The 27,494-nt window shown below is 32.5% G+C and overlaps 5 protein-coding genes across 6 annotated transcripts; 2 read left to right on the top strand and 3 right to left on the bottom strand.

Annotated features, from left to right (window-relative positions):
- Positions 1 to 8,858: 8,858 nt before the first annotated feature.
- LOC107069992 (maternal embryonic leucine zipper kinase) lies at positions 8,859 to 12,755 on the bottom strand. Its single transcript, XM_015327772.2, has 13 exons — positions 12,458 to 12,755; positions 12,228 to 12,378; positions 12,044 to 12,153; positions 11,813 to 11,966; positions 11,629 to 11,735; positions 11,378 to 11,545; positions 11,074 to 11,271; positions 10,845 to 10,998; positions 10,684 to 10,770; positions 10,217 to 10,289; positions 9,994 to 10,144; positions 9,791 to 9,894; positions 8,859 to 9,710 (listed from the first exon to the last, which is right to left on the bottom strand). The coding sequence occupies exons 1-13, from the start codon at positions 12,599 to 12,601 to the stop codon at positions 9,440 to 9,442; spliced, it is 1,872 nt and encodes a 623-aa protein (XP_015183258.1). The 5' UTR covers positions 12,602 to 12,755; the 3' UTR covers positions 8,859 to 9,439.
- Positions 12,756 to 13,028: 273 nt separating this feature from the next.
- On the top strand, positions 13,029 to 14,938 carry aph-1 (gamma-secretase subunit Aph-1). Its single transcript, XM_015327773.2, has 2 exons — positions 13,029 to 13,501; positions 13,619 to 14,938. The coding sequence occupies exons 1-2, from the start codon at positions 13,269 to 13,271 to the stop codon at positions 14,100 to 14,102; spliced, it is 717 nt and encodes a 238-aa protein (XP_015183259.1). The 5' UTR covers positions 13,029 to 13,268; the 3' UTR covers positions 14,103 to 14,938.
- A 666-nt stretch (positions 14,939 to 15,604) lies between these two features.
- On the bottom strand, positions 15,605 to 18,348 carry MED17 (mediator complex subunit 17). Its single transcript, XM_015327770.2, has 8 exons — positions 18,189 to 18,348; positions 17,869 to 18,051; positions 17,487 to 17,803; positions 17,216 to 17,428; positions 16,946 to 17,151; positions 16,289 to 16,861; positions 16,064 to 16,212; positions 15,605 to 15,986 (listed from the first exon to the last, which is right to left on the bottom strand). Exons 1-8 carry the CDS (start codon positions 18,275 to 18,277, stop codon positions 15,773 to 15,775), a joined length of 1,944 nt encoding a protein of 647 aa, XP_015183256.1. The 5' UTR covers positions 18,278 to 18,348; the 3' UTR covers positions 15,605 to 15,772.
- A 786-nt stretch (positions 18,349 to 19,134) lies between these two features.
- Positions 19,135 to 24,641, top strand: Rsf1 (Repressor splicing factor 1). 2 transcript variants are annotated; one of them, XM_089179041.1, is made up of 3 exons: positions 19,135 to 19,324; positions 19,945 to 20,538; positions 24,519 to 24,641. In XM_089179041.1, exons 2-3 carry the CDS (start codon positions 19,952 to 19,954, stop codon positions 24,616 to 24,618), a joined length of 687 nt encoding a protein of 228 aa, XP_089035167.1. In that variant the 5' UTR covers positions 19,135 to 19,324; positions 19,945 to 19,951; the 3' UTR covers positions 24,619 to 24,641. The 2 variants fall into 2 exon arrangements, with proteins under 2 accessions (XP_089035167.1, XP_015183260.1); XM_015327774.2 differs by lacking the exon at positions 24,519 to 24,641 and adding an exon at positions 21,351 to 22,558 and having other exon boundaries at positions 19,160 to 19,324.
- On the bottom strand, positions 21,694 to 27,457 carry Zw10 (Zeste-white 10 kinetochore protein). The gene is made up of 10 exons (XM_015327776.2): positions 27,297 to 27,457; positions 27,003 to 27,205; positions 26,104 to 26,911; positions 25,880 to 26,028; positions 25,710 to 25,810; positions 25,453 to 25,628; positions 25,146 to 25,352; positions 24,925 to 25,062; positions 24,702 to 24,835; positions 21,694 to 24,440 (listed from the first exon to the last, which is right to left on the bottom strand). Exons 1-10 carry the CDS (start codon positions 27,331 to 27,333, stop codon positions 24,225 to 24,227), a joined length of 2,169 nt encoding a protein of 722 aa, XP_015183262.2. The 5' UTR covers positions 27,334 to 27,457; the 3' UTR covers positions 21,694 to 24,224.
- Between the last annotated feature and the right edge of the window lie 37 nt (positions 27,458 to 27,494).

The following is a 27,494-nucleotide window of genomic DNA, read 5'->3' as shown; positions in this document are numbered from 1 at the left end:
AACGCGGAAGCGAAAAGAAGCCGAAAAGGGCTCGAGTCGTGACTTTTGAATTCCGACTGGATGCACGATTCTCTCCTGAGAATTTGTATGATTTCAACGTCTCCAGAAAATACTTTTATTTCTTTTTTACTACTTTCATTAGTTTGAGACACGAACCTAATCAATTATCTTCAGATTCTAGATTTGTTCTTTTTGTTTGTACTAGCTGATTAGTAAAGGCAAATAAATCTCCCCCATCGTTATCGTCTTTCCAATGTTTACCGTTAAAACCGGTAACTCGGTTCTCCTCTCAAATATACGATATCTTTGTTTCAACGTATTATACTTTACGATCTCCCGTTAATTTTCAAGCGTTAAACTTCCGATAATTTGCAATGACGATATTCGACAAACATTTGATCATCTTAACGATTCTCAACGCATATACGTACATATTTTCATGACAATTAAGAAAACGTATGAATGAAAAAGTGTTCATTTATATCCCAGCTTTCGTTTTTGATGAAAATAATTTCGGCGAGTAATAATAAAGAAAAAAAATGAAACAAAAGGAAGAAGTAAGGCACAAACTAGATTTAATCTTGGACGATAGAAACTCTGGTAAATATAAGGATCGAGATAGGTGCGTGGCTGGATATCACTGAGGTGCGTCCCTCAACGAGAAGAGGACAACTCTTTCTATCCCTTTACCTATTCGACTTCACAGGTCTCGCGCGCGAGTCGAGTCTTATCTCGGTACTCGGATCTTTACTAACAATAAGCGAGATGGTAGAAAAAAATAGATGACGGTGGCGGTGAGCTTTTCAAATAACTATAATGAGAGCAATTATCGTGCGCGCGGCCAACCAGAGTGTGACGACTTACGAACATGGCAGAAAGAATTGCGCGGAGAAACGAATAGAAAAAGAAGGAACAAATTCGACGGTAGCAACAACGACTACGACGACGACGACGACGACGACGACGACGACGACGACGACGACGACGTTGACAAAAAATAAATAGAAACTAGAAAAAAAAGGAAAAAAAGGAAAAAAGAGATAGGCAGCGCGTGGCAGGCGTTTCCTCCCTCTCAAGCAGAGTCTTCGAGCGTGCAACCGCCTCCACGACTACTTTCTTACCTGCGTTCCTTATTCTCTTCTTCTACCGCCTCCTTGCCGCCTCCTTGCCACCCCACCCCACCCCCCGGAAGACCGTACCCCGAGAGGAACTGCGGGTCAGAGAGCACGAGGCATATTCGACGCAGACTCGTGGCTCGTGCCTAGATCCATTGGCGTCCAACGTTATTTATTCTAGTTATTCTATTTATTCCTTACGTAGGTATAACGTCAAGGTTACATATATTAATAAATAAACCAAAGGACTCGAGCAAATTGATAAAAAATATCGATGCTATTTTGAATTGAAGAAATCTCCAATTATCTTAGCGTTAAAATAACACTCGATATGACCTATAATAACCCTTCGATGTAATTACAGATATTGGAGATAAAATATTGGAGTAGGATGGATGGCACGTGGTAAAAAAAAGACGTAACAAGTATGGCGAAATGATATTGGATTGATATTTGTTTGGGTAGGTTCGACGCCGATGCGAGCGAGAACGATATAACGAGAAACGTGTTGCTTGGAGAGCGTACGGGAGCGAAGTAGCCTCGCTTATGGTCCGGTGGTGCCCGAGGAGCATAACAGTTCGCGGAGCATAACGCCACGAGCCATCATATCCTCCTTCGGCTCTTCGTCTTGGCTTCTTCGTCTTGGCTTCTTCGTCTTGGCTTCTTCTCCTCGTCGTCCATCTTCTTGCTGCGCGTAGGCGAAACGACGCACGAACACGCGCCGCTCTTCTACGAGACCACCATATTCCTTTCTCTCTCTCTCTCTTTCTTTCTTGTTTTTTAACGCGTCCTCATACATCTTGCTTAATGATTGTGAGACTCCGTTTTAAGTGGCTTAAATATACGTATACGTATACGTATAAAAAATTGTGATGATTACTATTCGTTTCTTTAACAGAAGATTAATATCTTCCCCTTTTGCCTGAAACTTTTCCTTGTAACAATAAAATAATCGGAAAACAAATATGGTCAACTTCAAAGATTAAAGAAATATTGGAAACATTTCAATATTCATCTATCATTGTTCAGCAAACGAGTCAGTTATTAAAACGGTTTTACATGAAGAATATAATAACGCCAAGGTGACAAAAAAAAAGGATAAGAAAAAATGAATCAAGTGGGAGATTTAGCGTGGAACGTGCGCACGTTCCTTCGGTTTCCACGAACTAGATCGGTCAGGTAGATATTAGGAGCATCGCGTCTGCCATTGCAAAGCGCGGCAAGTGCACCGGCAAGTGCACCGACAAGTGCACCAGCAAGTGCACCAGCAAGTGCTCCTGCTTGTCGGCTTCCTTGCTTGCCTTGCTACTTCTCCGTGGTTATTGTCCAGCTCGAATTCCTACCAAAAATTATAACCTTTCTATGCTTCTATGCTATAGAAATAAATAAAAATAATAGAAAATATTGTTAGTCCAGTTGGATCCAGGACGAGAGAGGAGTAGGTAATCGTAAAAATTGTACGCGCCAGTGATCCTTTTCTTTCGCACCTTCGAATAAAGGAGAAAGTTTGACTTCCGCGTAGTACGTTACCCCTTCTCATCGTGATGTTTAAACTTCCGCAAACTTGTCCATACAAAAGAAGCAAATTTATATTTTCCATTTAAAAATATGACTGATTAAACTTTTATAATTTCTTCCTTTCTTTCTGTTGTTTAAAAGTAGAAGATAGCAAAGGCGAAGATCCGTTGTCCAGCGGCAAACGGCAGGAAGCCAATAAGAAGAAGCTAACTCGCGATGAGATTTTTGGTACGATAATCGTAGGGAAACTACGGACACCCATTGTGACAACCCCTTTCCCCCCGTTCAGCCTCCTCCTCCTCCTCCTCCTCCGCCTCCTCCTCGGCATCGCTATGAACACGATAATTGCGCCGGTAATAACTCGGTAAACAGACAAGTTCGCTATCTTCATCGTCGTTATTGTTGGTCAGGCGGGTGTTACTGACCGCTCAAATAATTATATACCGTTCTTTTTTCGTCGCTAAATCTTGTGCAATTAAACCATTTACAATACTATTCTTATTCCTCGATATTAAAATTGGAATGTTCAATTTCATGAAGTTTTTCCCTTAGTGATTTTTCTCGACGGACGTTGACGCTTCAAGATAGAAAGGGTGAAGGATAAGAAGAGGAAGGAGGGCGAGTGAATGAACGAGTGGATCCAAAGAGAAGTTGGAAGGAGTAGGATCGCCAGGGCGGCACCTGACCGGAAAGCGTCACAGTCACCGCATTCAGCCTCGTTCTCCTCCTTCTCCTCCTCCTCCTCCTTCTCCTCCTCCTTCACCGCTTTCCTCCGATTCTCTTGTACTTTTTTACCATACTCCTTTCCCTTTAAAGGGTTGACTCGTTATAATATTTTACCTTATGTTTGAAATTGATGATAGATGTGTCCTTTTTTTTTATATCATAAAAAATATACAGAAGCATTTAATGCAGGTATATACGTTGTATAGGTATTTTTTCATTTCTTTCATAAAAACGAACAAAGTCTAGGACGATACATTAATGTCCTGCATGGCGAACGTTAAATAAAGATCCAATAAGGTGAAAGAGAGAGAAAGAAAGAGATGGACGGTAAGGACACATAATAGCAGGATGTTACAACGCCCGTGTCCGGTACATAAGTATCTGGTTTCATAAATGAAAGTGTCTTCATTCATAGATACATATTTCCATACAATTGCAGCTATTGGTTCGTATCTTATGATATCGCCATTATGTGCGGACTGGTGCGTTACATATGTACATAGCGCCATTATATACAAATTCCTAGATAATGTCGTGCCACTGCTGCATTAATGATAAACTTGTTTAGATATTGTGATATTACGCGTGTCCAAATATATGCATAGAAAAAAAGAAGACAGAGTAAACGAAGTCAAAAATAATCGATTATGCGTGTACTCTTATTTGAAGAACTAGAGAAAAATCGTGTTGCGGACTCGGTTCGTAAGAATAAATTGAGCAGGGTGACAAGAACCTCGACGCGCCCTATACGCTAGGTAGGAAGCCATCCTTCCTAGCATCCAAAGTCTACACAGGAAATCTCAGACGCACCCACCGAAACACCCCGCCCCTCTGTCCGAGCCGATTTAATGTCTCGTTTCCTCCCGGACGATAAGGGGGCTACGATTTTATAAAAGTTCCATCGCACGGTACACAAACGGAAACGAACATTTCTCTGGGGGTACGAAGGCTATCCTCCTTTGAAAATGAATGAACACATTTTCAAACGAACAAATTGTCTGTCTTAGCTACCAAAATACGTAGATACAATACAATTCAATTTCATTTGAATCCTATAAAACACACAGAGAGATAGTTCGTGACTTTAGCAATATACAAGTTTTGCAGGTGCGCTCGGTCAAACCGATCAACCGATAAACGAATAGATACCGATCGATGCAAATAAACCTTTCAAATGTATTCCAGAGACTTTCTCCCTACAAAAATTTCATCTTTACATGTTAATTATAATAAAAAGAAGAAAGAGAAAAACATTATGCGAAATCCTATCGAATGATTTGACTTGGAACACTTGGATTACTTGAAAGGAGTTTCGATGGTAATCAAAAGAGGATAAAGAAGAAGACGCCATTTTGATTAGGACAGCTGGTATTCTCTCATTAAAATGAAAAATTCTTTTGCACCGTGTCCGTGTAGGCAGTTAGCAATCGCGAATAGAGGAGGCACCAAGCGAGATAGTAAATTTTATAAAATAATAGCCCAACGGTGGCTGCATATTCATTTTTCCGGAGGGTCCCTCCCCACCTCATTTTACCTCACCGTCGTGGTCGCAGTCGTGGTCGTAGTCTTCGTCATAGTCGTCGCTGTTGTCCACGATACTCGGACTACATATGTATGAGCTTCTAGCGAACACGGTAGTCATGCCTCGGCGAACTGACTCCCTCTCCGCGTTCTTTATTTTTCCTACGAGCACTGCTAACGCAACCCTCTTTTACTCCTACCAGAATATAAACAATAAGAGACTCGCGTAACCCAAAAATATATTGTAGAAGCCAAGTGTGTATGGGTAAGCCGGATGATTAGCACTCCTTGCTTTCCTTCCGAGTGCAAATCGCATGACGATTTTTGTCGGGACACAGTTTCCTTCATTATTCTTTAAATTATTATTATGAACAATTTCAAAGGGCTACCGTATAGATAAACAGGTGAGATGAATACAGAAATGAAAGGGTGACCGAGTTTCTTTGAAATTTGTCTTACTTTCTACCTAGTAGATATCGTAGGATAGTTTTTTTTTTATGATAGATGATTATTTGTTACTCTACACAACGCATCCAAAATTATTCCAAATTGTTCATCTCTTTTGAGTTGTCACGAAAGGGATTTTTTTTTTTGCTTTTTTTAATTGGATGTTGTTAAAGAAAGAAGATGCTTCTGGTCGTTCGTTCGTTCGTTCGTTCGTTCTTTCGCTCGCATTAAAGAGCAATTAGCCGCGGCTCGCGATCACGCTGATGCCCGGAAGCGATAGAAGCCGGCCGCGCGTGCCACCCTTACACGCGCCTTCTACGGCCTCGGTAAAGCAGCTACCTTCTTTCCTTACCTTTTTCATCGTCTTTATACTTATTGCGATATTCAAGAGGAGCCACGACGAGCGTGAAGAAACAGAAAAAAACGATCAACAAGAAAAAGAAAGAGGAAGAAAGACGGAGGACCGACTCTTCCCCTTCACCCTCTCTTTCTACCTCCCCACCCCTAGTTTATAAACTCTCTTTATCCCTACCACAAGGCGCCGTGCACTCAATTACCGTCGAAGATAATCATTATCACGGAAACTACATTGCTGGGCCTCATTGCCCCAATCCTTAATTAACCGACAGCCGTAATTGGCCATACTGGACGTATTTATATGTGTGTATAAATATATATATATATATAGCCGTATGTTCCGTATGCGGTAAGAAATTGTACTCGCCCGATAAATATGTTCTGCCAACGTGTATCCTATATGAGACCAATGGATTTGGATTCTCATGAAAGATTTATAAGGACTAACATAGTCTACGATGATGATCATTATGCGAATGATGCGATCGCGACTACCAAATGAATCTTGTTTGTAACGGTTGCTTTTTACTTATTAACTCTTATCATTACGCATATATATATATATATAGTAGTTATATCTCTATAAATATACAAAAGCTTTTTTTCCAAGATCTTACGTTATTATAAGAAATATAATAATAATAATAATAATAATTTTACCGACTTGTACAAATACTATTTTTCTAAACTAACATTATTATTGTAAACATTTGATGCCCATAACTTTGTCTTTATCTGAAAATAGATGATCGTTTGAAAATCCGAGGCCATTCTGTGGCATATACTCTTCGTCTCCCTTCTTCCATTTCGACCAGAGACTTTCTTGAGATAAAATACAGGATGAATTAAAGACTGGGACTAAAGTAACACTTGCATATAGGAGAGAATCTTACGCACGCACAGGCCAGTTCTCAACCTTCGGTTAATTGTAATTTATGTTCCGTAGACTTAGGTCGTGCGCCATTGCATTAACTATACGCTTACGTGCTTAGATGTTCCTCCTTTTTTTATCTGTTAATTCCTTTTTTAAATAAATTATCGAATAGGTGATACATATATATATATATATATATATATATATATATATATATATGTGTGTACATACTAGGAAGCGAATAAAATATTATTTGGAAAGTACTATGTAAATTTCTCTGATATGGTGATTAGAAAAAACTGAATATTTCATTTTAATCTCTTGAATGGAAATAATGCATTTTATCTGCATAAATGGATTTCCAGGGAAACGGTGCACCGATCATATATTCCACATTTTTAAACAACTATATACATTATCTGTAATTAATTAACAATTATTTGAAATATATTTAACACAATATTGTTTTTTAATATATTTTAAATTATTTAAACATTATAACCTAGTTATTACTTCTCATTGAAAATTATCTTATATTCAAAGTATATTAATAAATATGTAATATTTAAAAAGTATATTATTGTTTAAACAAACGTGGGATATACTTAACTTATGTTTAAACAATAAAAAGAATAATTAATTTAGCTTACCTTTACGAAAGAAAAAACTTCGACTCACTTTTACCGAAACGCGAAATAAACTGTTTTAATTTATTTCGATAATCGAAGGATATCAAATGATCGAGATTCCAACTGTTGACAACTTCGATCTTTTGGCTGACCTAATGCACCGATCATATATTCCCTATTTTAAAATAACAATATACATTATCTGTAATTAATTAACAATTATTTGAAATATATTTAACACAATATTGTTTTCTAATATATTTTAAATTATTTAAACATTATAACCTAGTTATTACTTTTAATTAAAAATTATTTTATATTCAAAGTATATTAATAAATATGTAATATTTAAAAAGTATATTATTGTTTAAACATAATTTAAGTATATTCCACATTTGTTTAAACAATAAAAAGAATAATTAATTTAGCTTACCTTTACGAAAGAAAAAACTTCGACTCACTTTTACCGAAACGCGAAATAAACTGTTTTAATTTATTTCGATAATCGAAGGATATCAAATGATCGAGATTCCAACTGTTGACAACTTCGATCTTTTGGCTGACCTAATGCACCGATCATATATTCCCTATTTTAAAATAACAATATACATTATCTGTAATTAATTAACAATTATTTGAAATATATTTAACACAATATTGTTTTCTAATATATTTTAAATTATTTAAACATTATAACCTAGTTATTACTTTTAATTAAAAATTATTTTATATTCAAAGTATATTAATAAATATGTAATATTTAAAAAGTATATTATTGTTTAAACATAATTTAAGTATATTCCACATTTGTTTAAACAATAGAAAAAATAATTAATTTAGCTTACCTTTACGAAAGAGAAAACTTCGACTCACTTTTACCGAAACGCGGAATAAACTGTTTTAATTTATTTCGATAATCGAAGGATATCAAATGATCGAGATTCAAACTGTTGACAACTTCAACCTTTTTTCTGACCTATACTAAGATGTATGTATGTATGTATGTACCAATGATAAGTGTATATTCTCTGTCCCTCTCTCTCACTCCTTCTAATACAGAAATTATAGAACAAATCAAAAAAGAAATTCAAAGTTCCATCGGCGAAACCTTTGTAAATCCTTTTTCGATACATTTACCGACCATAAAGTAAGAGTCATATTCAAGCTTTATTTCTTCATTTTGCAAGGGGGGTCCAAAGAAAGAGATCGATCGATCGAAACTGACATAGAACGTACTAAGAAAGATATATATATATATCCACTCGAATAGGAGAGTTGAAGACGAGCGGTCAAAGATAAAGGGATCGGCCTTTCCTTTCCCATAAAACAAAACGGCTCCATTTTATGCTGATCGATTTGTTCTATTGTGATTTTATATCTTCACCTGTCTATACTTACATTCTCGCGCCGATACCAAAGGTTCAAACGTACCGCAATATTTTAAATCCTTTTATCTCTTTCCTATGAACATCAAAACGAAGCTTTACATATTTTGCGATAAGGTCGGCGAAATTCAAAGATTCAACGTTCTTTCGGCAAGCTTTTTTACACTATTTTATACCAACTTGTGAGTAGAGTAGGGTTCAACAAAGGGTTCATACTAATGATACCTATCGAATACATTCCACTTTTGAGAATGATAGATACAATAGATCTGTTGCAAAAAGAAAGTTGGAATATGTGTGTCATATTTATTTATTTATTTATTTATTTATGTGTCCCATATTATATGTTCATTTTTTAAACTATTCATTAAACTCTATAATAATAATTCTTATATAAAATGTAACGTCTATCAACAAGGACAGAACTTTTTTTTTTGTACATACGTTCTATGAAAGTTACTTTCATTATTACAATTTATAATATCATTACACGTAATCAATTTTCATTCTTTTTCTTGTATCATTTATCATTATATTTTGTTATAAAAATGAATAATATATTAATCATCTGAACAAGAGACTCTAAAAACTCGCGCGATATAAAGTTACAAAATTGTTTTATTTAATATTATGCTTCCTTAATCAGTATTGTATATTTTAATATATGTACACCTTTGTTTGTTCTTTCTTTCTTTCTTCTTTCTTTTTTTTTATAGAATATCAAATATATTATATATACGCAATTGATACACATTATGAGATCAAAATTTGTTAAATCTTGGACTAAGAAAATAGTATTTAAAATCTCATCAAAATGATCTCTTTTTGTAACCATTTGTATAAATGCTATTATTATTTTGTTTTTGTTTAAATAGGACACTTAGATTCGGAAGAACCATCTTCTTGCCTACTAGATATATCTTCAGCTGCCAAGGCTAAAACCTCTTCGCATACACGTTTATAAACCCATGCATCACCTTTTAATCTTTTTCTTCTAATACCAACCAATGGCTTATCATTAGAAACACCTTCCAAGAAACATACTTCTAATTCGAATGAACATGCATTTCTAGATAAAATTGGTTTTGCATTATTTAAATCTTCCGTACTGTCATCCGTTTCTCCTTGTAAAGTGAAACTACGACAAATATTTATAATGTTATTAATTATTAATCGTATATAGTATATTTTAATAATATATCTTTTGTTCTTATTTACCCTTTTTGATGGCACATAATTCCTTTACGCCGTAAGGCTCGTCGTAATTGTGATAAAACATATTTCGGACAATCACTGGATGCCGATGACACGTTACACAAACCCTTCAAAAAAAAATTATTTCAATTATTTGTACATGTAAGATTATTTTCTGCACCCTACCTAAAAGATCTATTACATTATATATAATATAATATACTTACTTTTCCAGAAAGAACAATCGGCTGATCAGGATCAACATTTTCATTTTTAATTCGTCGTTTTGGAGTAAGAACACACCTAACACGATGCAATCCCCTCTCCAAACCCATCATAACTTTCCTTGCACTTCCCGGCGTCGAAGACTGTGCATCTCTAAACATAGAATATTTTTAGTATCAGATATCAATATTATTAACTAACGAAAAAAAATTGCTATTATTTTACCTTAGTTCTGTTGGTACGTTATTAGTAGGAGTAGATACAAGTTTATTTTTGTCAATACACTTCTTTACTGGGACTGCAATCAAATATTACAAAATATTATAATCATTTTTATGTTAACAACAAAATTCAAATGAAACATAAAAATATATAAAAGTATAGTGTACATATAAATTTCACTGAAAGAGAACTTTTAATTCTTTCTCCCTCTCGCTCTCTACTGTAATTATCCACTTTACATATATCTACTGTAATGTATAGATCTTGAGAACTTCCATTAAAGTTTCTAATTAAGCTGTTAGTATCACCTAATTAATAGACAACTTTAGAGAATGTATTGCAGACAGAGAGTACAAATTTTATTACCAAAGTAAAATAGCTTTCTTAAGCTGTGTTTTATGAGAAATGTTTATGTATGTTGACATATACATATATTAGTTTGTATATAATTATAATAAAATACAACTTACCAGGTGAAGAAACATCCTCTAACTCTTTACTTCTTAATCGTTTTCTACGAGGACTGTTTGGTTCAGTGAATTGTTTGCGATTTTTGTCTAATATAAAATAAAATTCGATGGTAAAGTATCATCGATCATAAAATACAGATACAATAGAAAGAAATACTAACCAGCAACAGGAGTTTTGTACTGTCTAGTTGGACAATCATTGGTGGCAGGTAACTGTTCAGTTATTTTACTTCTCGGAGAGTGATCCAAATGTGTAATAAAATTATTCAAATTATTCACTGCACGTTCACTGCACTGTGGCAAATCTATTCCTATCTATATAACAACAAATACGTAATATCAATAATTAGGAAGAAGAAATAGATATAAAAAGTAGTAATAAATATATACCAAGCCTTGCTTAATATGAGACCTTGCTGAGGATGATATTTTTAAAGAAAGCCCACGTAGTTTTCTATCGAGTAACAACAAATACGTAGCTGTCCTATAATCGGTTCTGTCACTTTTAGCCAATGTGTTCCATATATCCGAACTGTTCTCTCCACAAATAGCAGACATAGTACTTAATACGTCATCGTCTTTCTCAAACTAATAATAATAATAATAATAATAAATAAGTAATAGAGAACATTTCTTTTATATATATTAAAGTAGCCGATATATCGAGGATAAAAGTTATTTGTAAATTTCTTACATTAGTTTTATGAACAAATGATATTGGATTAAGGAAACCTGATGTTATCCATGAATGATTGCACAATTCTTTAATCGTTATCCTTTTTTTTGGATCTGTTTGTAACATTGCACGAATTAATCTTTTGCTACCAACCGACAACCAGCTTGGCTCCTCATATTTTCCGCTCTGAGTGTAATAGATAAATTTAAAATAGCATTCAAATGAAAGGAAAATAATATATATGTTCATGATGGCCATGATGTTCATACCAAAATTTTTTTGTACAAATTTTCTATACTATTGTCGTCAAATGGAAGAAAACCACAGAGTAACGCGTAAAGAATAACTCCCATGCTCCAGATGTCTACCTCTGAACCTATTCCAAAATAATTACGATAATTAATGAATTTGTACTTTTTAGTATAAATAATAATAATAATAAATAATATATACCTAAGTATTTTTTGCCCAATATCAATTCGGGTGCAGCATAAGTTGGAGAACCGCAAGACGTATACAAATGCGATTGCATTCCACTTTTTGGTTTAGCACATAAACCAAAATCGATGAGTTTTAAATTTTCATTTTTATCTAGTAAAACATTTTCCTAGAAATAAATAGAGCTGATTATTTTTGCCTAATAATAATTAATATGTATAATAAAAATATAAAACACAAACGTACAGGTTTAAGATCACGATGAGCATATCCCAGACTGTGCAAGTATGCTACTGCAGAAACAATTTGGCGGAAAAATTTACGAGACTCTGATTCAGACAATCTATTTCTTTCAACTGTAAAAATAATCAAATTATACTTTGGCTTTTCTTTAGCTAGTAGTATATCAACGTAAATAATAAATAATCACCTATGTGATCAAACAATTCTCCTCCTGAACAATATTCTATTACCATAAAATAATAAGTGTCTGTTTCTATAACTTGATACAACTTGCATATGTGTTGATGTAACAAAGTTTTAAGTGCCTCTACCTCTAATTTAACCCTTGGCAAGTCATCCTACAAATTTCAAATTGTACATATATTTATATTTATGTATTTTCAGAAAAATTCCTTAAAAATATAAATAATTCCTTACACCCAAGGTTGTCTTATCCATAATTTTGATGGCTACTTTTTCTCCAGTTGCAACGTGAATACCGAGTTTAACCTTAGCAAAACCACCGCTTCCAATGGTCCTTTCCAATTCGTATAATCCTTTGAGAGCTGCATATCGCACCATTATAAACAAAATTCAATCAATTCAATAAAAAATACTGTACAAGCGAGTAACACTCGCTATCTGAATAACTTTTCAAACAATGAGTTTAACGTAAACAATTTTTAAAAGCCAATCAAGAGCGCTGCCTATTCGTAAGTAAATTTATAGCGTCAATGGTACCAACGTTATAACGTACAGAAAAATAATACCGATTGAACTGTCAAACAACTGCTTTTCCATTTTTCTGTAGACATTTAATAGAAATAATAAATCATGTAAAATATTAATATTTGTCTTCAATTAACTTTCATTAACTATTTATATAATACTTGTATCAGTTGCATAAAATAAATAATGACGTTCGAGCTTGTAAATATCGAGTTAAGGATATCGATGAACAATCGATTATAACAGTGGTTTATCTCGATGTAACTCATACAAAAGTGCTTCCATTATCAGTAATAGGATTTCGAAAGATTGTTGAGAAAAGTCACACTTAACCTTATAAGTAGATATAGTAAAATGTCAAATTGAAAAATTGTGTCTGTAGGAAAGCAATAAATGCGCCCACCAAAAATCGACATCCGAGCCGTAATAAGGCTTTGTAGGGTTAGAAGCAGTTAGCATTTGAAGAAAGGTCAATTGACAAAGAATAAGTACGCGCGAGTGATTCATCCTAACAACTAAAATGACGGTTATGGATTTTTTCGGTTGTGCTTTCTTGGCTTTTGGTCCTCCATTTGCCATGTTCACATTTACTATAGCTAATGATCCTATCAAAATTATTATATTAATTGCCAGTGCCTTTTTCTGGCTCATTTCTTTACTTTTATCGTCTGTGCTATGGTATGCTGTTGTTCCACTTCAAGATCATCTTTCATTTGGATTAGTATTTTCAGTATTGTTCCAAGAAGCATTCAGGTAATATGCGTTTGTTTACATTTGCTTTTATTTTTATATCCGTGTACGTGTACGTGCACGTGTACTCCCCTCATGTAAAAACAATGTCATATTAAAATGAATATTTTTAATTTATAGGTATCTTTTATACTGGGTATTACGCAAAGCCGAAAGAGGTTTGGAAAAAGTAACAACAACTCATGTAGCTGATAGCAGACATGTCTTTGCATACGTTTGTGGCCTAGGCTTTGGTTTCATGAGCGGAGCTTTTGCTCTGGTCAATGTGTTAGCAGATGCAGTTGGTCCTGGAACCATGGGCATTCGACACGGTACCGAATATTTCTTCATTGTATCAGCATCCACCACGTTGTGCTTCATTTTACTCCATACATTCTGGGGCGTCATCTTTTTTGCTGCTCTCGATAAGCAAAAATGGGGACAAATAGTGTGGGTCGTAGGATCACATTTGTTTGTCTCTTGCATGACCCTATTAAATGTATACAAATTGTATGCAGCCAGTATCTCTTTCGCTTACATAATTTTAGTCATTAATGCGGCTCTTGCCTTTAAGGTCGCAGGTGGAAAAATACAGAATATAGCTCAGTGCTTTTTAAGAAACTAAGAATTTATATAATAAAATACTTGGCTAATAAGCTTTAGATTAAAATAACGAATATTTCATTTGTTTTTTTTTTTTATAAGAATACAAGTCTGGACGCAATACATTTGATTTCTTAATAAATAACTAGTAAAACATTTTATGATCTCTAGTTATACTTATTGAATATTTACTATCAAAATAAAAGAGAACAAAATAAAGAATTATTAAACAAAAGCATCGATAACCACAGCCAAATTGTAAATACACTATTTAATTGAATTCTTCTTCAAATTTATGTTGCAAGAGCTATTTTAGATAAACCCAATCTATTTTTAACTTGGTACGCTCTAGCATTAAGATTTTTTGCTAAAATTGCTAGTCCGTCCCTTAATAATCCATTGAGATAAATAATAAATACTGTAGTTATTGTTCAAACTGCAGTAGAACAAAGACAATGTTTTAATTCAAAATCTAGTTACATGATACAGTGTGTATACAGCGCGTATTCATTTGAAAAAAAACTAATATCTACAATGTGTGTGACTGTATGAATGTATGTTGTGTATTTAATGTGTATGAGATATAATGATACAGATTACATTATGCAAAAGTTTAAGAACAAACTATTACTTGAATATAATATACAAAAGACGCGATAAGTAAGGAATTGTTCATTAATTTTATATTTATATATATGATCATTTGTTAAAAATGTAATTTTAGATAATTACTAGATCATGTTATATCTCGCACTCTATTTCATTTTAGTCATGTCATATTTCATAGTAGTTTATTAACCCACTCATATTACATTTCATATATTATGTAATTCAAATAAAAAAATCATTTTTGTACAATCGCAGGTGCATTGATCTATTCCTTACCATCATCTTAGAAATGAAGTAAACGTTTAATGTACTAAAAATTCATTTAAATGTTAAAATATATTTTATATATCACTGTCTTAAAAAAAAAAAAAAAAGAAAAAGAACCTTCATTTTTTTCACACACATTAATAACAAAATAATCAATTAATTTCTTCTTGGATGGAAATCATGTTTTAGCGCATTATTGCTCCTATTCCAGATCAAATTGCCATGCATACCTCTTTTTGACTATTAATATAACAAATATATTTCTCAAATATTTTAATACGCAAATATTATAACGTTTATAATTATTTTCTACATAGTCTAAGTATAGGACTATGTAATACTTAGATTAATGAGAATTTGGTAAAATTCTCATATCAATTCTTATCTCAAAAATTAATTATTACAAAAATATTAACTTTATAAACATTAGACTTTTTCAAGAGCAGAATCTTCGGAGTTCTCTATTCTTTTTGATATTGTACATAAAATATAACAAGGTGATATTAAATATTGACTTATAAAATTTGTTTGTAATAAAAGTTCACTGTTATTGATACACAATAATAAGTAGACTAAAATTTATAGTATGTTACATGATTGCAATCGTTCGAGAGAAACTGCTCTTAAGAACTTTTCAATATATCGATATTATCTTGTTTTTTTTTTTTTTTTTTTTTTTTTTCTAAAATAGCAATATATTGCGTCCAAATCTGTTAAGTATGATACTTTGTACAATTGCCTAAAATAATATGATCTGTATGTTTTGCACCCTGTGAAATGTAGAACTACAAACGAGCCCTTTTATATATAACGCCTTTATGAACTGCTTGTTAAGGAAGCCATGAGTAATTCCATCTTATTCAAAAAATTTTTTCCTTCCATTTTATCCCATCTAACTTCTTTGAATGAACCACCTAAATTTTCCCATTTCCTTTCTCGCACCAATTGACCCGGAAAGAAATCTTTTCTAGGAGAATGCGCTATGGCCACTTGTATTCCTGTTTGAGGTTCGCATCTTACAGCAATCATTCTGAAAATAAAAAATATAATACATGTAATAATTGTTATTAATAGTAATTAGTGTGCAGTACGTAAATGATAAAATACCTGTCACCGATTGGTGAAGCTAAAATGCAACTGCTTGCATTTCCTAAAGGTTCAACCGCACCTAAACCAAGATGCGAACTATTTCCTAAAAGTTGCCAGCCCATACATTTTGCCAAAGATTGTACTGCCGTTATTTGATGTTGATATATCTAAAATAGTCACATGAATAGACAATGATGAATTATTTGATAAGTTAGTGGCAATGAATAATACTGACAAACTAACCTGACAAAAAATTAAATCTCTCAATTCCTGAGGTTCATAACTCATGTGCATTACTCTGCCGTCTCTACAGACGCATTTAAGTGATTTTTCTCCTACGTGAACGATTAAAGAAGTTCGATATAAACTGTCGTATCCGTGTGTTAATATATTAATTTTGACGCATGACTGCGTAGGAGAATTTAATGCCATCCAATGAGATACAATTAAAGGATCTTTGACTTCTTTTGCTATAGTATCGAGAACGTATTCGGTACGTAATCTCATAAAAAAATGTTGAGCTTGTTGAATGATCTGTTCTAATAGAGTTTGGCTCTTAGCCATTTCTAAAAGTTCGTATCTATCTGCTGCTGTTGGACCAGCTAAACATCGTCGTTTACTAGGTCCCAGTGGACCCGACGAAGGATGAGGAAATGGATGATGAGTATTTTTATGATGTACTTCACGTAATAATTGATGCAAGGAATGTTCTAGTACATGATCATGATCAGTCTTATGAGGTGGAGGCGCAGTTGGTTTTTTGTCATTTCCAGTACTATGACACAAACCTATGATCAATTGAATTCCCGGCAGCACCTGATACAACAAATAATATTCTCTATATTCCATAATAATATACTTTTGAATAAAATCTATTTGAAAGAATATAACAACAATCACCGTTGCCATTATTTGATTTCCAACAACCATATGTGGAATTGGTGCACGTAAATGTACTGCCTCTCTTGCCAATTGACTAAATAATTCTTTGCAAAATAGAACATTTTGCGCAGCTTCTAATTTTTGTTGCCAATGCATATCCGTGTTGGAACTATGCGCGCTGCTATTAAGTAGACTAATATTAGCACTACATAAATCCTCTTGATCTGAAAAAAAAAAACAACAAGATTATTATAGAATACGAAATGAATGTTATTTTTCTTATGTTACCTTTTTGACATAATACTTCGATATAAGCTACTCCTTGTAATTCGCTAGGTATAGTAACACGTAATGCAGATGCTTTCGAGTTGGATGGTCCATGAGATTGGCCAGTAGTATTACTACTAGAATTAGGTGAAGCAGGAGGACTACCATTTGGTTTTTCTTCCTCTTCCGCTTTTGTTACTTCAAACATGCCAGTCTGCGTATACTTAGAGCCAGCTGCAATAAATTATTGTCAAGAAAATAGATCATCAAAATGACATAAGAAAAATATTACCTGTTCTATAACTAAGATCGCCAATTATAGAATTGGATACTTTTTTTAAACGCCAATTTTGCCGTAATCTTAACAATTCAATGTGAAAATCTAGCGTATTACGATTCCTAGCTAATTCATTTTGACTATTTCGTAATCTTTCTGTTCCCATCATAAGAACAGAAGCAGCTCCCGCTAATGCTTTCTTTCTAGCGTATACTTGGACCATTGGTTTAACTTCGATCGGTTCTTGAGGCACTGGATCCAAAACTAAATAATGTTTTTCTTTCGCTATTGCAAGAACATCAGCTAATACGCATACCTCTGTTAATGCGTTTCTAAAAAGATCAAATCATTCGAATAAAAGTGGAAACATTTTGCGTTGTCATTTATTTATAAATACCTTAATTTGCTTCTAACGCTATCCCATGGCCACAAGGAAGATTGAAAAGATGCCGGATCCTTTGCATCCTCTTCACTTTTATCACCATTTTCAGATTGTTCTTTTTTAATATCTTCTCCATTAGTTTTACTAAAATCTATCTTTTGGGCAATTTTGGCCAAATTTTCGGATAACGTGAGAGGACTGTAATACAGAAATGATAAGAATTAAGGTTAACACAGACATCAAGATTTCAACACAACACTCAATGTTACAAAGAAAATCATACAAGTAAAATCACTTAACCTAAAGAAAACTAAATTTATAAATTCATTACATACGCCTGATAAATTTCTTGTCCATCATAAGTGATTTCTTGAATTTGATTTTCAATCGGTGCTTCTACCGAGATGTTCACGGAAAACGCCATTGTTGTTTACGTATTTTAAGTCACGACTGAAATCATGCATGCACTACACTAGACTCTGTTCACCATCTTTCCTTCAAAACGTAGGTGCGACATCTACGCATAAGGTATGGACAAAATGGGAACTACGAAAAACACAAGGCAACTGTGAGTAAGCTTGTGTGTTAGCTAAAAGATTATACCCCTTTTCACACTTATCTAAATTCGCCTTTTCTACTTGTTTAATAGTAGCGTGCGTCTAGCAACTACTATTTTCATTAAATAAGACACAACGTTTAAAGACGAGTGTATAATAAGTATCAGATATTAATAATAATTATTATATAAATTTGTGACCAAGAAAAAAAAAATAGATATCTTGCAGCTTTGTAGACCACGTGTTCAACCCTTTAAACACATAGATTGCTATATAGATAAGACGAAATGTAAATTGGAAAATTAATTTAAAAAGCTATGAAAAAGCTATGAAAAAGCTATGAAAAAGCTATTGAAAAGCTATTAAACGCATTTTGATATTTCATATTTAATCAGTATATAATTTGATAAAAAATATGAATAAAAATATACAAGTATCATTTTTCGCCACGAGATGGTGCGGCGATCATTGCGCGAAGGCGCCATATATGTATGCAAATGGCAGACGCGGCAATTTTTTAAATAAGTATAATAAAAATATAATAAAACGTAATTATTTTTGAAGAAAAGATAAAGTAACATATTAATAATTAAAATAATAGTTGAATTTAATTATAAAGAAGAAAATATAATTGATAAATGAGACTTGATTGCAATAGAATGATAATAACGTTTATAAAATTGAAAGCAATTTAAAAGGATTCGTAAAAATGGGCGTCTGGGTTGGAGACGTAGAGGCGTCGGATATAGTTTCTGTGTGATGTGGACCCCTACTGACTCGCTTCTATTGATTCCGTCGTGTACATCATTCTGCTGTCGTAGCTGTTTATTTCTTTGTACGGTTATTTATCAAATAATCAAATTGTTCTTTAATATTGTGCTTCGTCAAGACAATTACACAACAAAGTGAAAGGGGTAAGTACTTTATTGATACAACGGAAAAATAAAGTTGAAAATAATTGGCGCGTAAAGTCATCTAAGTCTATCTCTACTACATGTATGTAGATATTTGTTTTATTTTCTATTTCTATTTTAACCTTTCGCGTGAAATTATATATTTGAAAATCTGTAATAAATTGGACACAATAACATATTAAGACAAGTTAGAACGAAATTCGTTGGCATAGATAAAGTGTTTTTCTAAGTCTTTGTTTTTCTTCAATAGACGCGTTACATTACATATAATTATGACTCTTCGTGGATCCAAACGGTTAAAATTTGGATAAAATTTGAATAAAAGTTGCATAAAGCATAACACGTTGTATAGTTAATGTCATGCTTGTAAGATTGATTGCTTCTTTATAGATAAACATTTCTTAGTATTATTGGCATGTTTAAAGGTAATTAGATATAGTATACATATATTTTAGTTCTAATTTGTCCTTAAGGATAAAGTTTCATTTCTCAGTAAGAATTTGTATTGATAATAGATAAAGCATACAAACAACAAAGGTTAGAATTATATATAAAAAAATGAGCAAACGAAATTTCTCAAATTTTGACATTTCTTCCATGCTACAAACTAACTTTTTTAGATTTAAAATGACTCCGGAGGGCTATACTCGTGTCTACGTTGGTGGACTCAATGAGAGCATCAAAAAAGAAGATCTACAAATGGAATTTGAGAAATTCGGCAAGCTTAACAAGGTTTGGGTGGCCTTCAATCCTCCAGGCTTTGCCTTCATCGAGTTTCTCAATATGAATGAAGCAGAATTGGCATGCAATAGTATGAATGGCACAGAAATAATGGGTGTCAAGTTAAAAGTGGAAATTTCACGTGGTAGAGGTCGTGGTGGAGGTAGGGGTGGAGTAGGATTCAGAGGTAGTCGTGGTACTTCTGGTAGGGATTTCGGTTCTCGGGGTGGTTCTAGTATGGGTTATAGAGGAGGCAATACGTATGCAGATTATGGGGGCAGCTATTATTCAGGCGGCAGGGGTGGTGGAAGTAGAGGTAGAGGACGCTACGGAGAAGATTATATGTCCAATCGTACCAGTGGGTATGTTACACGAGACGGATATATGCAAGATGCCTATGGTACTACTAGCGGAGACTCCAGCATGGAATACTACACTGGCAAGGATACTGGCACATCGAGGTACCGAAGCCGCTCTCCGGCTGGCCGTGGCAGGTACTAATGATACCCAGTCTTCGTAAAATGATTTTAAGTTGTGTCATTATCATCTGCACGAGTTCAATAATCTTTCATTTCGATATTAGGAAGGTAAATTGTATATAAATATATATATATATATATATATTTATATCTATATATTTATATCTATATATTTATATATAGTGAGTTTACTACAATTATGGCTAATTGTTTCCATAATGTCACATCCGCATATTTTCCAGGTACAAAATCGACTCTAATGCTTCTTTAGATTTCTTAATACTTTGTATTCAGTTTTAAACTTTTAGTATAGGCAAACAAACAAACAAAACAAAAAAACCATTTATAATAGGAGTTACAAAAGATTTCTTTTAATTGATTTTATTTTGCTTCTTTTTATATTTACGATGTGACAACTATTTTCTATTTAGAAGAAAATTATTTTTTACTCGGATTCGTGCAAAATTGTAATGTTAATCATTGATTTCTATCAAACGTTGAACGTTTATCAAATCTTTTATTTATAATAATTTTGAATTTTGCCTAAAAACTCATTGCCAAATATTCATGAATTCTTTGTTAAATTTCAATGGCATGAGCGTATATGATCAAAAGCATAATTGCATGATGAAGAGTCTTTGATCGTTACTTCAGAAAAATTAAATTATTGCATGCATATGTACATGTATAAATATATACATATATAGATATACATGTACTTATATCTATACATAATCGAGAGACTACAGACTCTCAATCGGTGGGAGTCATACGCCACAAATGGCGAAAATAATGTGACATCCTGTTTTGCACTTCCATGTTCACAGTCATCGTCATCTACGTGAATGCACATAAAAGAACTACGCTGCGTTGCCAATCTGAACTGCGGGCCAATCACCCACCCGCCTCGACGACTACATTTCTATCCAATCTACGCAGCGACGTGTATATACATACAAGAACGACAATTGCAGTTTATGCTGCAATAAATATTTGCATTATATGATCTGATGTGACAGATTGTGGTCGTTGCCACTTTTCTTAATTAACAGTTCATAAGATTCTGTAAAAGTTCTATGCTCGATATCAAATGGGGAGAAAGATCAGAAAGAGACTCTATTTGTTGACATTCAGAGCTTTAACTCGTAAAAGTGATAACATTATTTGTGAAAAAAAAAAAAAAAAAAAAACAATTTATTTCTTGGGTTCAAGATAACCCATTTTTTCTTTATATTTTATATATGATACATTTTTTACATAAATCATGGGTCTTAGAGATTAAATTCATTTAATAGTTACGTCCATGGTACTTATGCAAGTTTAACAAACGTATTTGCATTTTTTCTACTTGCCTGAAGGTAGCGAAGAATGGAGATAAATTAAGCTTGATATAGTAATCATGAAGTTTGTATAATTAGATACCGCGTCTCTGCATTAATACAGTCTTTCCAAACTCTCGTTTTCCAGTGTATTGACGATACTTCTGAGTACAATCTTCGTATACCTAGTAAAAAAAACAACCTTGCTTATGATCGTGCGTGTAGAAACGTTTTCATATAGGTCCAAAAAAGAGGAAACGAAACAAAAAACGAAACGAAACGAAATAAAATGAAATGAAATGAAAAGAAACGAAAAGAAACGAAACGAAACGAAGCGAAAAGAAAAAGAAAGAACTATGCGCAATACAACCAAATGCAAACTGCTGCTCGTATATGGCCTATCGTGCGTGCTAAAGCACTAACAAACAGAGTTTAGGCCCAAACTAATTTTCATACACAAATAGAGTGTATATACAATCAAAAGTACGAGATCGTGAAACGTTCTTCCAGGCTATACTTTACGTACGCTCTTTTCTAGCAATATATGTGCATAAACAGTCCTGCATTTGGAAGCATTTATGAGCGTCTCCTTCTAGTTTTTTTTTTTTGTCTTTTTTTTTTACACTTTCAAAGATAAAATGATTAAAATTGTGGTAATGTTTTACCTCGACTGTACATGACTTGGAATTGGAAACGTATTAAATGATTTGCGCTCACTACTGCCCGCCACCCTGCCTGCCTGTCTGCCTGTCTGCCTGATTACTCTCTCAGTGTCTATATCCAATGAAAATCTTCTCTCGTTGTTTTCCCTTTTAGTTCCTTTCTAAGGACAATTTTAAAAGGAACTGAATTTTCACTAAATTCAGATATCGCAAGTGCCTTTGACTTATAAATATGAGTATAAAAAGCTATCTCCAAGTTTGGTCGATTACTTGACCCTCGTTTCTCTCTCTTTCTCTCTTCTCTCTCTCTCACTCTCTCTCTCTCTCTATATATATATATATTTCTAACTACAAGTTACAACATATTCCACTTAAAAATTCGACCCTGTCGGTATAGTAATTTTATAATTAAATGAAATTCAAAATTACTTTTGAATTAGATCTTAGATCTAATATACGTATATTAAAAAGAAAGTTTTGATTTATATAATAATTTTTATTTAAGCAGAAACTAAATGTGTATTTTTTGTTTGTTCATCCATAGCAAGCATTACATACCAATGCTTAATATTATTTGATTTCTCTGAATTTTTTTTCTTTCCATCATTTTAAATGCTTAAAATAAATAAGTAAAATAAAAAGAAGGAAGCAGTAAGTATTTTAGATGACAAAATATTTCTATCTTTAATGCTCTTTTATTTGAATTTCATTTTGTTTATAATTTCATAATTGTAGGAGGCAGCTTGCGTATTGGTAGTTATATGTGTGTAGATTTCTTTATAAATATGTAAAAAAAAAAAAAAAAAAATTAAGATTGCACGCACACGTATAAACATAGGTATTCATAGATTTAATTAAAACAATTATTTGATATTTGAAATACAATTCGTGAAAAAAAAGTATACTCTTGATGAAGATTGAAAATCATCGATAGTAATGTTATTCAATTTTTAACTTTCTGTATATTTTTTTTTTTTTTTTCACTAAAGAACATTTTGTACGATAAATACGATTCTTATAAATTTAATCTTTTTCTTTTTTTATATATATATTATTATATTTACTCTTTTTGATTGTAAGGTTATTATGCAAGAAAACATGATCAGTTAATTTTTATTATTACATATAAAGAGATACTTTCATAAAATATGATTTATTTTACAAAGATTTATTGCAACACGAAAAAAAAACATATAAAATACTTTGGATGCCAAGAGTTTTTACTTACATACGCGAAATGGGTCGTATAAAAATAGATTGCATGAAAAGCTTGTCAAATAATATAAAGATTACAAAAAAATATATATTTATATAATTTAGTGATGGGATTTAAAACATTTAGAGTTGATTGCAATTTGTATTACAAAATTTTTTTCCCATTTAAATCCCATCTCTCTCTCTCTATATATATATATTAGGGGGGACCAGGAAGTAAAGCATTATTTTTTAGTGTAACATAGGAATTTTGTTGTTTCTCAAGGAATGTTCCATGGATGGAAAAAGATGATACTTCGACAAAACAAGAACATTTGGTGAATACGTTGGTTCTAGTCTGGTCCCCTGGTTAATATATATATAACTATGGAGGGAGGGATAAACATACATATCAAATGATAAAAGAAAATCTTTCAGATGATGCGAATGCCATGAAATGCCATAGAATACGAAATAAATGTTCTCTTTTCACTGATTATTAATAACATATTAATACAGTATTATATTACTTGATAGAAGCTAAGAGAACTGATCTTCTTTCTGTATTTTGAAATAATGCTCTAATAAGTTGTTTTACTTGAATAGCTGTAAATTCTTTTGCAAGAGGACCTTTCCCATTTGCCCATCTAATTTCAATTTCTTTTAATGATGCACCAAGAACTTTGATAAGTTCTACAAATTTAGTCCACTTTCGTACATATTGTGACATCTCGTCAGATTCCTAAAAGTACAAAAAGTATTCTTCGTCAAATTTATACGTAATAGTCCCGCATATGTTCTTACAGTTTCACTTTTACAGGAACAAATTGATGGAACAACTCTATCTATATCATCAACTCTTTGATCGCAGAATCGCACATGACTTCTTAACAGTGTTGTGTGGTATAATAAACAAATGAATAAAAATCAAGTAGAACAAAAATCTATTATCTCTAATTATTTGTCAATCCTAACATTGAAATACTATTATCATTGAACTTACCGGAAATATCATTGGTGCTCGTGTTGCTACCATATTGAACATTATCACCAAATCGGAGGCTACATCGGCTGGTATATCTTCAACGGATGTAACTCTTATTATTAAATCTTCGACCATGGAATTAGTGATGCATCCTGTCATCAAGAATACAAACAAAGACAAGAGGTAGGTGTGACTATTGAATTTATAATAAGATAATAATAAGATTAACTACTAGACTTACCTACGGCTCTACAATAAACATTGATAGGTAAAACATCCAACCAGACAGTTTTCAACAATTCCAATTGTCTGATGCATTGTCTTAATGCACGTTCGGTAGATGAAGGTAATTCTGAGACTTGACCTAGCACCGCTAAGCCTAATTATATTTATATATTTGTCTTATTGAACGTTTGAAAAAACAAAATAAACTATTATATGAAAAGTTGAATTGTTACAGACCTGACTCTTTAAGTATATCTATAATAATATTCCTCTGATATCTCATGTGTTCTAGAAAACATTCGGAACCCACATTGCGCAGTATCAGCGTTTGGTCAGCAAACGTTAAATTAAGTTGTTGCAATGATCCTGGCAGCTTGTCCCTGTATTCGTGTGCCAATGTGAGTAGATGGTGTGCGAGATACATACAGTTGTTGTGGAATAAAGCTAAGAACAGTTGTAATATCCAGTGGCCAATAGATATTATCTAGGACTTATTTGTCGTTTATTGGAGAATCCTTCTCCTCATTTGACTTGGTTTTCTTACCGACTTGTTGTGGTATTGTTTCCAAAAATTTTCGGTGATGTTCAGGTACTAATCCTGCATACATTTCAAATATATTTCTACATGTATAGAACAGCCTGACTGCGGAAGCATCCAAACTGTCACAAGCTTCGTCCAAAATGCTTCTTGCAAGATCTAGTATTTCTTTTGCGCTTTTGCTATAAAAAAAAAAAAAAAAAAAAAAAAAAAAATACTTATTTTCATAACATTATGATAATTTGTATGAAATTGTTAAATACCTTATTTGACAAGTTGATAGTTGAAAAGAAGATTCATTTAAGTATCTGTGAATTGGTACATCTTCGTTCTCTAATTCATTGCTTGGAAATTTTAATGGTGTCTACAAATGAATAATTACCATTAGAATATATTAGAATTGTTTAATCATTCAATGAAATATGAAATTGACCTCGGATATATGTTTAATCGAATCATGAAGATCTTTCCTGATAATAGTTTTTGCTTTGACCATTAAATCTTGGCATATTTTATCGATAAAAATAGTGTCTATGTTATCGGTGTATTCTTTCAAGAATAATTGTGTTTCCTTAATGAAACCTATGAAAAGAATGAAGAGAGTTATTTCAATAATTATATTAACATAATATTATAATAAATGTTGTGTTTGTTTACCAATTTCTACTAAATAACTTTGGAAGTCATTAATCTCTTCAATTACCGGTTCAAAATTTTTTAATTCCGCAGTAGAAGTAGGTATAGTTCTAGCTATACAATTCGTTGTAAGACTTTCCGCTAATTTGTCTAAAATATATGGCTGCATTTTCATAAGTAAACTTTCATTATTGTCTATTACAATGTTAAAATGTTCATGAAGATATCTAAATAATAATTTTAAATTATGCAATACACTTTTATAATTTGGTTGTTTTTTTCTATCGATATATTTAATCGTGAATACGTTTTCTTTCGAAACAAACACCAAGCATTCCTCATTGATAATAGCTCGAATTATATGATTCATAACAGAATCTAAAAATTTGTCTAAATGATCGGAAAGTTTGTTGACATAATGCAAACCACGAATTAAATCTTCTATGTTTTCTAGTTTATCCTTAATATGAAGTGTTACAATAGCTTCATCTTTATTATCATCTACATCGGTCCAACAAATTCGTTCATGCCAAAGCAAAGAGGCATGAGATAAAAATGAATCGTGTAAATTTTTATATTCCTCTTTGATGACATTATATATTTCAAGATCTTGTATATTATTTTCTGGATTTTCCAATAACACTTGCATTGCACATAAGCTTTTGGCAGCGTCAACGTATCGTTGTTCTTCTTGATACTGCTTTATTGACTTGATGTATTCATCAAGCGATAACAATTGTTTGGATAATAAAAAACAAAGGTTTGATTCTTTTAACGCTAATGACAGATTCTGTAATTCCTTCGTGGATCCAGATAATTCTATTTTGATCTAAAATAAATAATATTCATTCCAAATTTATCACTTATACTTTTTTTCCTTCATTATGATTTCTCTTATGAATATGTATTTAAATATCTACCTGATCATCTATTCTCTTTTGTAAATCGTTCATTTCCTGTGTAAGTAATTCAGCTTTAGAAACTAAACGTTGATTTTTCGTTAATTTCGACGAAAATTCAATATAATTAACATCCATGAAATCTTTCACATCATATTTTAGTTTCACTATTTCCTCCTGTATTTGAGCTATTTTATCTTGAAGATTGAGTTTTTCCACTTGCTCTATTTTTATATACAAGGAAAACATAAACATTGTAAATAGTACAATTAATTAATTACATTTGATATCAATCTTATACATTGTAAATATTACCTGCTGTAATTAACACATCGGTTAAAAATGATGTCATATTGAAAAATTATAAATTTATTTGATATGCAGAAAATCTTGATGTTCAAATAAAAACAGCTAATATTTCATTTGACATCAGTTTGGTGGTAAAAATGCATTCGGTCTGTTAGGTTAGGTTACTAGATCTGTTAGGATACGGTTACTAGATAGAACATTTGT

The sequence above is a fragment of the Polistes dominula genome, unplaced genomic scaffold, assembly GCF_049000335.1.
Source record: "Polistes dominula isolate Pdom_NZ unplaced genomic scaffold, Pdom_raw_medaka contig_37, whole genome shotgun sequence".
In the NCBI taxonomy this organism is placed as follows: domain Eukaryota; kingdom Metazoa; phylum Arthropoda; class Insecta; order Hymenoptera; family Vespidae; genus Polistes; species Polistes dominula.
This window is presented reverse-complemented; position numbering and strand designations above follow the sequence as displayed.